Source organism: Ctenocephalides felis, unplaced genomic scaffold (assembly GCF_003426905.1).
Source record: "Ctenocephalides felis isolate EL2017-DRISC unplaced genomic scaffold, ASM342690v1 CF-g0.4_SCAFFOLD_03571, whole genome shotgun sequence".
In the NCBI taxonomy this organism is placed as follows: Eukaryota; Metazoa; Arthropoda; class Insecta; order Siphonaptera; family Pulicidae; genus Ctenocephalides; species Ctenocephalides felis.
The window spans coordinates 34,841,010-34,854,683 of record NW_020539725.1 but is presented as its reverse complement, the minus strand read 5'-3'; the positions used below and the strand labels follow the sequence as shown (position 1 = coordinate 34,854,683).

Genomic DNA, 13,674 nt, shown 5'->3' with positions numbered 1-13,674 from the left:
TCCAGTCCAGTTATGACTAAATATCTATACTCGAAGTATTTGCTGACATTTTTTATTATATATGAAACTATACCTGCGAGAGGCGATTTTCACTTGAGGCTATATTTGAGATCTATAACCTCAAGTGGAAATTTGACATCAAAGTTGCCTGATGTCAGGCTTGGCGGGAGATAAATGAACATAAATGGCTTTTTTGAAAAGTGCGACTTGCAGAAGTAGAGTATTTTAAATAATTGTCAAATGAGAAAATTACAAAGCAGTTAATTTGAGATAATTAACCATTTGAAAAATGACTTTTATTCTGAAGCCATAAAAATGCCATGTGAATTTAACAACTTAAGACAAATTAATTGAAAAATTACTAATTCATACGTTTTTAAATGTGGTAATATAAATAATTGTGAATAGAAAATAAGTTTGATTGTTCTTTACTACTTAGATATAAACTAGGCGTAAGTGGCATATTTCCTCAATGCAAAGTTGTGAACTTGCTTTAATGTAACTTATGAACTTCCTGGCACAGAATTATTATTTGAAAATTCAATTAAAACAAACATAAAAATTGTAATGTTTGTTGTTAAAACTCGCTACCAAATTATATGTAACAATATGTAACAAAAAGCAAATACCGAGTTTTCTATTTCGATTTTTTTGTATTATTCCATTGTGGAAATTTACAATGGCTTTTCTTTTGACTTCAATATCCATAATTTGTCACATAATCACGCCTCGACAACAGATTACTTGTAAAATACTCTGTGCTGATTATGAACATGTCCGTAATTTCGTTTGTAAAATAAACAACATAATTCGGTGTGCCGTGCTAATTTTACATTCCAAGGCAGATGTATTTGTATTTTGACGTAAATCGATCATAATAAGCGAATCGTGCTGTATTGATAAATAAGATAAAAGATCTGTACAGGTAGGTCGGGTATAAAAGAATTGTTTGGGAGGATTACAATTTCACTGACAAAATATTTGTTGAACGAAGTTCTCTGACCAGCTCAATATGAAGTGTATAGTACTTGTTACAGTGGTTTGTCTAAGCGGCGTTTTGGCTGCATTCAATTCCAATGATATCAGGTGCCCACCAGGTGAGCAAGACACATGTAATAGATAATGATGTGAGATTATATTTTTGTCATAATTAGATTTTGCAAATCTTAACATGACTTTTCGATTTTCAACGCCAGCCATTACTAACCATTCGCTAATCCAGTAGATAGGGGATGAGTAACACAACAAGGTCGATAAAATAGGATGGTTTTAAAAAATATTGTCGTAAAATGTAATGGGCATAAACAAATTTTCAAAATCAATACAAATTTTAAAAATCAAGTACGAGTAATATGTTATGAGTATGTGTAATAGCGCAAACACATGTAATAAAATTTACATAATAAGTATCAACATAATTTTTTAGATAATGCGTCACGATTAATTTTACTTATTCTTTTTTGGGTATAATTTTTAATAGAAATAATCGTAATTATTAAGTTAATAATGAGCATTTTGTACAATATCAATTTCAATTATTAAAAAAAGTTATTTGCATATTTTAGTTTGTTATAATTGCTTAATTTGATCGTTCTCGTAAATGATTATTTACAAAAATTTTAGTAAAGCAATTTTCCTCTTAAAAAAATAATAATAATTTGCCAAATTTTCATTATTACAATTTCTCTAATAGAGCAAATATTTTATTGATGCAGCAATGTCGAAGGAAGGGTAGTTTTACTTAGAAACATATTGATCTCTATACTTCCAAGTGAAAACCGATGTCACTACTGCTTGATATCAGGCTCGAAGCGGGACCTCTGATTCAGGTCCACTCGCTCTAGCCCCATTACATGTATTTGTTGCGAAAATAGTTTTTGGAAACGATTAAACAAAACATTCACTTTACAACTTCGGGAAGCTAATAGTTCAAAGCTTCCGACTTCAAAGAAACTTAGCACTTTGTTGCAACTCGTGTTATTTATGTCACTGACCAAATCCAAATAAAGTTGTAATATAAAGACTATACAGTGCATTTTCCAGTCAGTATAACACAAGCTGTTTCTCTCGCTTGCCAATTTTTTGGGTGTAAAATATAAACATACCAATACCCGGTCAACAAAAATTATGATTATTTTTTCTATCTTTATCTCTTCAGGATACAACTACCCAGGGGGTAACCAGGTTCGTGCTAATGGAACTTATTGCGATCGGGAATGCGGCCTGGAAGGATTAAAGGAAAACTGCCCCATCAAGACTTTTGCCCCTGTTAACCGTCTTTACTGTAACGATGGATATGCACGTGATTACAATTGTGTTTGCGTACCTCTCGGAAATTGTCCTAGGTGCGCTTATTATTACACCAACTGAACATACCTGAGCACTAAAACAATCACACAAGAATGAAACAAAGTCATTCAATGAATCTCAATACAATACTGTAACACATAATATACAAAACATTATATAAATATATACATTGTGAATACACCAAATACAAACCAATATTACATTGTAATTACACTGTATACATATCACAAATATATTTTTATTACTTTTCAGTTCAATATTATTATTATGATAACTTGTTGTGAGTAACCAAAAAAGTATACATGTACATAACACACATACACATGCTATGAACTCAATTAGTTTTAAATATAATTGAAAATCTCAATGCCATGATATAAATATAAATATGCACAAGTAAACACTATATTAACATATATAATACATATGAAGAATTAATAGATACTAAGAACTTAGCATGGTATCCATTTATTTTTTGCTAGTTACAAATATTACGAACTACATTTTATACAGTTAATGATGCAAAATACCAAATAACAAATTAACAAATTAAATTTTGATAAAAGAAACGGAATTAGTTTGAATTAATTAAAATCGAAAACATAATTCTTACGTGTTTGTGCCTACACCTTCACTCGAAATAAGCAAAAATATTATAATTTTAATTCGAAAAAATGTGTGGCATATTATCTTCAATGAAAGAAGTCGCTTCAATTTAGAATTTTGAATAACAATTGCAAAGTTTGTTGTTAGAGTATTTGATTCGTGATTTTTCTGATCAATGTTGGTTTTTATCAACTTACTTGATGAAAGCAAAAAAAAGAGAATTTAGATAGAAACGTGTCGATCGACTTCTCTTTGAGACTAAAACAGTTCATACTATTTTTTGAGTTTTTAGAGTTTTTTTATAAATCAATTTTAGGTTCATTTATTACTCAATAGCAAATTTTCTGAAACTATCATAAAATAATCAATTATAATAATTTCTCTTCCTGTTAGTGAAAAACCTGCAGCCACAACTTTGGACTTATCGCCATTCAAAGAAATCAAGTAATCAACAATATGTAAAACAAAATTACTTCAAATTTACTGTCATGTATTAATTATGTATAGCAAAACTAGCTAAATTATTGTATAAATAAAATACATATGATTTTATAGTTATTATTTCTTATTATTAATAATACAAATTTCTCTTTAACAGTTGTTATTCATATATCTTCGCGGAATTTGCATGTTTACACAATATTGAAGAAAATTATCAAATTTACTAGGATTTTAATTTGTAGTTAGAAGAAAAGACGTAATTAGCAGAAGCAAGAAGAAGATGGAAAAATTCAGAAGGAAGAAGAATTAGTAAAATTGCGAAAGATAATTTAAAAAGAGTTAATAGAAAAAGTATTTAAAAGAAGTAAATAGTCTTGAGTTTGAATTTGAAATGATGAGTTAAAATTAATTAGAATTTGTATTTTTGATTTGAGATTGCATAGAAAGTATGCAATATATAGAAAGTATAGTAGATGGCTAAATGCTCTAAGTAAGCGAGGCCAATAAATTTTAAAAAAATTGTAATATTCATAAAAAAGACATGCGTTAGTGTACTAAGTAATCAGAATACCTAGAGTCGTTCAACATAAAAAATGCTTTTTATCAATATGCAATTGAAATATAGTATAAATTAATACTTAATTATAAGTATACATATATTAATAACATTATAATCACATTTCAGGTTACAGCTGTAACCTTAATTTTAGCTTAACTGGCATTGTAAACCCGATATTTAGCTAATAAGATGCAACAATAAGTTAATAATAGCGAAATATTTAAGAATTGATACAGAGTCTTGAGAAGATTCATTTTTACCAGGATTAATGAAAGCCAGTATCGAAATTTAAAAGTATAGAATTCATATGTTTAACATTTTTAATAATTAGGTACATTTACATATGTTAATCATTAATAATAGAGTAATTATTAACATTGTTCAATCGGAATACATGCACCTTTAGCATTTCTAGCAAAGCCTTTATTAACTTCCCGTAGGGCAAGTTATAGTAATCGCAAAAAAATCGAAAATGAAAATTTTTATATATCTTTACGTTTCAGAGGTTTCTGAACATTTTGGCATACCTTAGAAAAAATGGATGTATGTGTGTGTGTGTGTGTGTGTGTGTGTGTATGTGTGTGTGTATGTATGTATGTATGTATGTGTGTGTATGTATGTGCGGATACAAATTTTCGTCGACGATTTCGGGAACACGGATCAACCGATTTGAATAATTCAAAAAACATTCGATCCGTATTGATAAGGAGACGTGCTGATTAGTTTTTGGCAAAGGCAGGTCAAGCCGTTCCGAAGATACGGGGCAAAAAGTTCCGAAAACGGTAACTCAGTTTTTAAGAGAACGGAGCGTCCGATTTTAATAATTCAAAAAACATTTTATTTGTATTGACAAGATGAAGAATCGATACAACTTTCATGAAGGTAGGTCTAGCGGTTTCGGAGATATAGAGGAAAAAGTAAAAAAATGAGCCATTTGGCGGTCAAAAATGATCATTAGACATATGCACATCAAATTATCAGACATTTTATAGAGATTTTAACAATAAGTATACATTTTGTTAACATTCCTATCGGTTCCGTACCAATGCTTATGCGTTAGACAGCGACGCGGCGCTTACGCGCTTTATATTTGTCCCTATGTAGTTAAAGCAGTACGATTGCTTTGAAAAAAAAGTTCAGATCTTCCACAATATGTCAAAATAAAGAAAAAAAAATTTTTTTCAAAAAAAACAAATTTTTTTAAAAAAAAAATTTTTAAAAAAAAAAATTTTTTTTTCAAAATAAAACTAATTTTTTGTCCAATTTATAGTTTCTCAAAAATCTTATTTTTTCAAAGTAATTTTTTTTCAAAAATGTTAATCGTTTTAAAAAAAAAATAATAATTTTTGGTACGGGAAGTTCCAGCAATTTGCCTTAAGGCACGATGCCCTAATTGCCTTAAGACAGAATTCCACTTACAGCTAGTTGCAATAACATCCATCAGGGCATCGAAAATAAGCAATGTAACAAGGTTGTCCCAGAGTGGCACATTCTGTTTGACAAGCTGGTCCACACGAAAGATATGTTTCGTTTTCTGGACAATCTATATCAATTTATTGACTGTGATAATTATTCATAAAAAAAACTAACATTTCAATGTAAACTAATATTATAAAATTAGATGTTATCAAATTAATTAAATTACTTTTTGATTAACTGATTAATGCTTGTGTAATCACGTACTAAAATAACCGTCAAAGATTGGACTTGATTTTATTCGGACCATCGACCTTTATTTATTATTCTAATTACCAAATTTTATTTTTGCAAAAATTATTACAAAGAAATGCTACAAATAAAGAAATAATATAAGTTAAAAACACTGAAAAAGCTCTAAAAACACTTAAAATAAATTTGAAGTTCGAAATCATTTAAAAATGTAGTTATTTTTTTAAAAATGTTTAATACTTTTGGTAAAACTTATCTTCTAGATCTTAAAATTCACGTACAATTCAATAAAATATAATGATGATCTTACCTCTAGGCGTAAATAGTTGTGGAGGCTGAGCTAATCCCAATCCTACGATGATAAATAGTAAACACAATGAAATTGCGTGTCTCAAATTGCTCATTTTTAACTTTATCAGCAATTTATTAGTGAGCACTGAGAACGATTATAGTAATATTTGAAGAACTTCACCTAATGATTAAATGAACTTGTCCGCGCTGTTTATATAAAACAAAACTGTAAACAGGGACGCTCAACTATCTTTTAACAACAGGTAATAAATTACTTATATATTTTATAAAGAAAATTATTATAGATAATATATATATATATATATATATATATATATATATATTATCTATTTAGATTCGATGCCAAATATTGATGCATAGTTTTGTTAGTAACACAATTTATATGAAAAATTTGGCATTTTGGCATTTACTAACATATATTTTCACTTTCATTTTACTTGAGCGTATATACTTGAGCAAAGCACTCATAAAGATATATAAAAAACAATCAAGAAGTTTGAATTTCAGTAGGAATATTTTAGTTAATAAAATTTATATATATATATATATATATATATAATAGAGTATAAAAAAACCGTTTAAAGCAGTATTTGCAGTTTTATTATGTACATCAAATATTTTATAATCAAATTTAAAAACAATTGTAAAATTTTGTAATAAATTATATTCTAAAATAGAAAACGTAGAGTTTGTGTATAATTTTGCCAATTTTAAATATAATATAATATAATAATAATATAAGATTATTATGTAATTAAAGTACAATTGAAAACCCTTATTACTTTATCATTTTATAGATTTTGTACTTGTGTAATTTGCTACACTAGCTACGTATGTGTTATGGGATTTTTTATTTTTATAAACATGACCTTCATTCTCAATACGTAAGTAATCTTTATGTATGGGATAGTAAAATATTTGTTACATAGAAGGTAAGTGTGTGATACTTATATAATCTCATATTTATTATGCAAATGTAATATAATATATAAAATAGTTGCCTTTTGTATAAAAAAAAATTTTGGTACATCTAAACTATTACAATGTCATATCACCTTTTATAAATAATAAATCACCTACCAATTTCTAAATATCTTTATAAATCACTACATATCTAATCATTACTCTATATCTAATAATTTCTCTATATCTAATAATTTCTCTATATCTATATTATATATAATAATTTCTCTATATCTATATTATATATAATAATTTCTGTATATGTATATTATATATAATAATATATATAACTTAAATATATTTGTAACAGGGCACAAAAAGCATTGCTTAATGTATTTTTAATTTTAATAATAATGTATTTTTAATTCAAGTTTTCAATTATCATTAACACAATGTGCTAAATAACAAAATTGCATATCGTAATTTGTTTTTTTTTTCATAAAATTTTATTCTTCAGAAATATTTTAAATTTTTAAATTTAAAAATAAACTAAATATATTCTATATTAATATTAATTCGATATATATTTTCGTGTTATTTTAAAATTAGTACTCGTATATTTAATTTTATAATTGATGGTAATTTTAGTTTGACAATAGAAACTTCAAAGCTCATATCAAAATGATTGGCCTTAATTTACACGGTCAGAAGCTGCATGGCATGAAAGATAGCAGATGGACCACATTTCAAAAGGTCGCTCAATATAAAGATGTGATATCGTTGCAAAATCGAGATAAAGAAGTAACAGTTTATGAAAAGATTAAAAATAAACGTCACGAAGAAAAAGCTCTCGGTGATCTGCGCAAGCTTGCAAAGCTTAAGCAGGATAAGCTGCGAAATGCGCTGCTGGGAAATCAGAATCGTATGTGGTCCACCTTAGGCGAGCATCGTACTATACAATTGGCGCAAGGCCGAAACAAACCGGAAGATGTTATTGAAAATCTTTATCAAATGATCGATTACAAAAGAAAACTAAAGGATAAATATAATTACAACAAAAAAAAGCTCATGGAAAAATATAAAAATTTGGTGCTTAAAAAAGGCGAACAAGATATTCTTCTTATGATGCAAAAATCTGGCATCAAAACACCTCTAGAGAAAAAAATGACCTTTATTTGTTTAGAAAAGCAAAATTATCAAATGCGAAGAATTGCGGCTACGAGTATTAAAGAAACTTATATCAAAGTCTTAAAAGTTCTGAAAAAAGACGCGATATATTATGAGTCCGTTCTAGATTGTTTGGAAGCGGATAGTTATGATCAATCGAAAATGCTATTAGAAGTAACGGAGATGGGCCAGATTGTAACTGAATATTTAGATGACATAACTGTGGAATGTAACAATCTTGAACAAGGTATTAAATATAATATGCGCGAACGCGAAAAGACTCTTAGAGAGTATACGGACTTATTAAACAATTTGACGAAAGCATTCAAGAAGATTGTCAGATCTGATAGTGATATATTGATTCTAAATGAACAAGCACTGGAATCGATTGAACACGATAAACAATTGTCAAATGAACTAGAAAATGTAAGCAAAGTATTACTTGGCATCCAAATAATTACAAAAGCTTCAGGATACGAATATATCTATCCATCTTTATTGACGCAGAAACAGCAAAGACAACGTTTGGAAACTTTGGCACAAAATACAACCGAGCTATATAGACAAATGCGCTTGGCTAGACTACAATTGGAAGCTATATTGAATCTGGTGTCTCACACTTATAATCAAGAGAAAATAGAATACCTGGAAAGAAAACGTTCTTTATTAAGAGAAACAAGAAATCAGCAAAAAAGATAGGAAGTTTAAGAGAAAAGGAAAAAAGCAACGGTGATATGTTATTAAAAATCCGAAATGGTTTAAATCACTTATCAAACATTCTAAAAGTAATACGAGCACCAGGAGATCCGCCGTCCAATATATTATTCCCGCCAGATCCAGATTCAGAAGAAAATATTGCTCTATTAATGGTCAGAGCAAAAAGGAGGTCGTTAAAGGTAGAACCATTCCGTGTTCCAATAACCTCTATTCCTGAAGGTGAAAATTCAATTGATTTATTGGATGAAGTTAACAAAAGACTTGCTGTCTTATTTAAAGAATTTAAACCGATTGGTTCAATGGCTAGGGCAGCTGAAGTGTTCTTTAGTCGAAAAATGTCTGCTACCATTGATTGGGACGAAAAAGAAAAGGAAATAGATTTATTAGAAGGGCTCATAATAGAAGATCTCAGGCTACCTAATAATGCGTCTGTCCATGCAGCAAGCGCTCAATTTGTTAAAGACAATACTGTTGATGAATTAGCTCTAGTTGCGGCTCAAGTTGCAGCCCGGAAAAAGCCAGGAGCATATTTCAGAAAATTGTTTATGATTGAGGCAAGGAAGAGAAAGGAAAACATGTTACACGGAAAATGTTGTTCTCCTTATTAATATAATTACCTATTTCTATTATTTTGTACCTAATACCTTAATGAACAAATCATATAATTTTGGATTTTATTGGTATTGCTCTTATTAAGTTCCTATTAAGTAAAATAAAGAAATCTTCCATAAGTCGTGTAATCCTATGCAAATAACCATAAAAAATAAACATGATAAGAAAGTATATTATATAATTTAACTCCATATAATAAAACATTTAAACACTATCGGTTTACTAATCAAATTTCTACCAATATTAAGACCTATAAACAAATAATTTTAATTACTTTCGCAGAGCTTCCATTTTTTTGTTTCTGTATGTTTAGATATATTAACGCATATTTATTAATTTTGTTTATTCCACCTAGCATTTCCTTATCTATATCAACATGACAAATAATGTTCATAAATTTTGAATAACTTTTATTTTAGTTGCACTTGTGACAATGATTGCAAAAATATGACAATCAATTATGTACAGATAATTTTGTTTTCAAAAATATTTTAATACGATTTTATATAAAATATTTTCCAATATTTGAATAACAATTCCCATAACTTTAAATTAAACTAAAGAGGATTTTAATTATTTCAAAATGGTAGGATTAGACTTAAAAGGTCAAAATATACACGGCATGAAAGATGAAAGGTGGACAACTATAAGAAAAGTGAAGCAATTAAAAGAAGCTATAAATCTACAGAAACGAGATAGTGAAGTAACAAAGTATCTTAAAAACACTATAAAACGACGTGAGGACAGATTATTAGGCGAGCTACGTAAGACAGCGAAACAAAAACAAGATGATTTGAGAAATGCTTTGCTTGGAAATCAACATAAATTGTGGTCAACTTTATGTGGACATCGTCAAATACAATTGGCCTATGGAAGAAACTCACCAGAAGCATTCACTGACGTTTTGATTCAATTGATTGACCAGAAACGAAAAACTAAAGACAGACTTTTATATAAGAAACGCAAGCTTATGGATAGGTACAAACAACTTGTGTTGAAAACAAGTGAACTTGAAGACTTACTGATATTGAAAAAATTTGGTATCAAAACTACAGGTGAAAAACTTATGCAAGAAACATGCCAAGCAAGACAAGTGACAGTTATGCGAAGAATAGCAGCCACAAGTGTCCGAGAAACCTATGTTCATATATTAAGAATTTTATACAAGGACTCAATATATTATAATTCAGTTTTAGATTGTTTAGAAGCCGATTGTAGAAATCAATCACAAATGCTATTAGCAGTAACTGAAATGGGTCAAGTGGTGACTGAATATGTCGATGATTTATCAACTGAATATGATAATTTAGAGAAAGGTATCAGATCAAATATGATTGAGCGTGAAAAAACACTAAGAAAGTTTACCGAAGTATTGCACCGAATGAACAATTCCGTTAAACAATTAGTCCCTACCGATGTTGACGATTATAATATAAATAAAGGTGCAATAACTGATGCAGCACAAGATTCGGTACTAGGCGAGTTAAAGCTTATGGAAAAAATACTGAACCAAGTACAACAGGAAGCTCTCGTATCTGGCTATGAACACATTTATCCAAGACTACTTTTACAAGTGAAACAACATGGTCGCTTAACAGATATGAGACAGAAAACAATAATTTTACACGAAACTTTATTACAAAATAAACTACACTTGGAAGTTATACTAAACATCTGCTCTCATACTTACAATAAAGATAAAATAAAATACTTGAATACAAAACGAGATATTTTGAGAAAAATTAGGAGTCACCAAAAGAAAATTGAACAGATAAGAACAGACAGGATTTCTAAAGCAAGTGATCTTTTATCTATTCGAAAGGGCTTCAGACACATGTGGAATGTACTGAAAAATGTTTCGATTAAAGGTGAACATGAATCGGAAACACAACTTGTAACAGACGAGCATGGTGATCTTATAGTATTTTTTAAAATGAGAAGAGCTTCTCTCAAAGCGTTCCCAGGTAGGAATCCCTTGACGTTAGTTCCAGAAGGGGAAGACAGTGAAACTATGATGAATATAAATATAGAAAAATTAAAGATTTTATATTCCGCTTTCAAACCTAATAGTAAATTAGCCAGGACTGCAGAAGTGTTCTTCAGCAAAGCCATGATGGAAACTATTGATGGTGGCATAGAAGAAGCTGAAATAGATTTATTGGCTGGGCTTGTAATAGAAGATAGCAGATTACCCAGTTATGCCTCAATTAAGATGGAAAGTGCTCAGTTCGTTAAGGATAATACTGTAGATGAATTGGCTCTGGTTGCCGCGCAAGTCGCCGCCAGGAAAAAACCAGGAGCATTCTTCAGAAAACTATTTAAATTAGAAAAACAGCAAAGAAAAGCTAATAAATGCTGTTCGGTCTATTAGTTCACATGAAAAAAAAACTGCTTTGGATTTTGTTATCTCAAAAGTATAATATAATAACATGTAGTTTAACTTAAATTTCGCTTAAAGTTCGCTTTACTCAATTCACTAAGGAGACGTAATTGATTTTGACTTAATTTGTTAAAAATATAATAATAACTGTTATGTATATTAACATAATTAATAAAAATTTTATTTGTAAATTATATAGAAATGAAACCATTAAAATATCGTTTTATGTTACATAATTGTCTTATTTATTCATGATTTAAGCAAAATTACCTATTTTTAATGTTGTGATTCAAAATCTTGTTCTTAGAGACGGTAATGTATTATCATAAACTTCAAACTTATAAACCGACTTCAAAATTTATGAATTCGTTGGATAATAATAATCAGTTAACTATTGTTATGTGTTAAATAATAATAGAAACATTGAACATTAATTATAATTACATATAGAAATATCTGTTTTTAACAAAGCTGAAATTTTCTAAAAGCAATATTCATATTAAGTTTCTTTGTTTTACATTCTAAATATTAAAAGGTAACTGATAGGTTATATAAATATGTTTTACAGATATAATTTGAAAAATTAAAATAAAAGAAATCTAACTAATAATCACGTTCAGTTGTGTGAAACAAACATTAACTAATTCAATATAGTGAATATAAAGATTAAACAACACTATTATCAGCAGAATGTAATATTCTAATTATTTTTAATTACTTTGTGGTTTCATTAAAACTCATAAGTTCTTATAAGCTGTACTTTGATGTTTATTGTTTTTTAATGTTATTTTTTAATTACATATTTGTGAATTTCACAAGCACATGTATTACGTTTTCTTCTTCTTTTTCTCTTCTCTTAAGTACTTTCTGAAATTAATCCTGGCCGCCTTCTGGCCCTAGCTTCTTGTGCTGCTACTACACTAGTTTCGTCTATAGTATTATCCCTAACTATTCGAGCACTTTCCAATTTAATAGATGCATTTGTAGGTATATAAGCGTCCTCAAATGATATCCCCTCCAAAAGATCTAATTTTACTTCTTGATCACATTATTATATAATTTTATTATGTAGAATTACTTTGTGGTTTCATTAAACTCATAAGTTCTTATAAGCTGTACTTTGATGTTTATTGTTTTTTAATGTTATTTTTTATTACATATTTGTGAATTTCACAAAGCACATGTATTACGTTTTCTTCTCTTCTTTTCTCTTCTCTTAAGTACTTTCTGAAATTAATCCTGGCCGCCTTCTGGCCCTAGCTTCTTGTGCTGCTACCACTAGTTCGTCTATAGTATTATCCCTAACTATTCGAGCACTTTCCAATTTAATAGATGCATTTGTAGGTATATAAGCGTCCTCAAATGATATCCCCTCCAAAAGATCTAATTTACTTCTTGATCACATTATTATGTAATTTTATTATGTAGAATTACTTTGTGGTTTCATTAAAAACTCATAAGTTCTTATAAGCTGTACTTTGATGTTTATTGTTTTTTAATGTTATTTTTTAATTACATATTTGTGAATTTCACAAAGCACATGTATTACGTTTTTCTTCTTCTTTTCTCTTCTCTTAAGTACTTTCTGAAAATTAATCCTGGCCGCCTTCTGGCCCTAGCTTCTTGTGCTGCTACACTAGTTCGTCTATAGTATTATCCCTACTATTCGAGCACTTTCCAATTTAATAGATGCATTTGTAGGTATATAAGCGTCCTCAAATGATATCCCCTCCAAAAGATCTAATTTTACTTCTTGATCACATGCAAAATCTTCTCTGGTCAACCGATCATAAAATAATTCTGCACATGTATTAAATTTTTCATGGGGTTCAAAATTGTCAGTAATAATTTGAGCTTTGTTTTAACTTCGGTGAAAACCTGTGACAAGTCTTCAAATTTTCAGTATTTTTCTCCTCTAATCTCTGTTAGATCTTGTGTGTGAGTAATTGATACTAAAGGCATATGTGAAGTAATTTTGCACCTGACTCTTCTATTTCTT

The 13,674-nt window shown here is 28.9% G+C and overlaps 1 protein-coding gene across 1 annotated transcript; it reads left to right on the top strand.

Annotated features, from left to right (window-relative positions):
- Positions 1-1,004: 1,004 nt before the first annotated feature.
- Positions 1,005-2,430, top strand: LOC113384485 (inducible metalloproteinase inhibitor protein-like). Its single transcript, XM_026622200.1, has 2 exons — positions 1,005-1,097; positions 2,159-2,430. The coding sequence occupies exons 1-2, from the start codon at positions 1,013-1,015 to the stop codon at positions 2,368-2,370; spliced, it is 297 nt and encodes a 98-aa protein (XP_026477985.1). The 5' UTR covers positions 1,005-1,012; the 3' UTR covers positions 2,371-2,430.
- Positions 2,431-13,674: the final 11,244 nt, after the last annotated feature.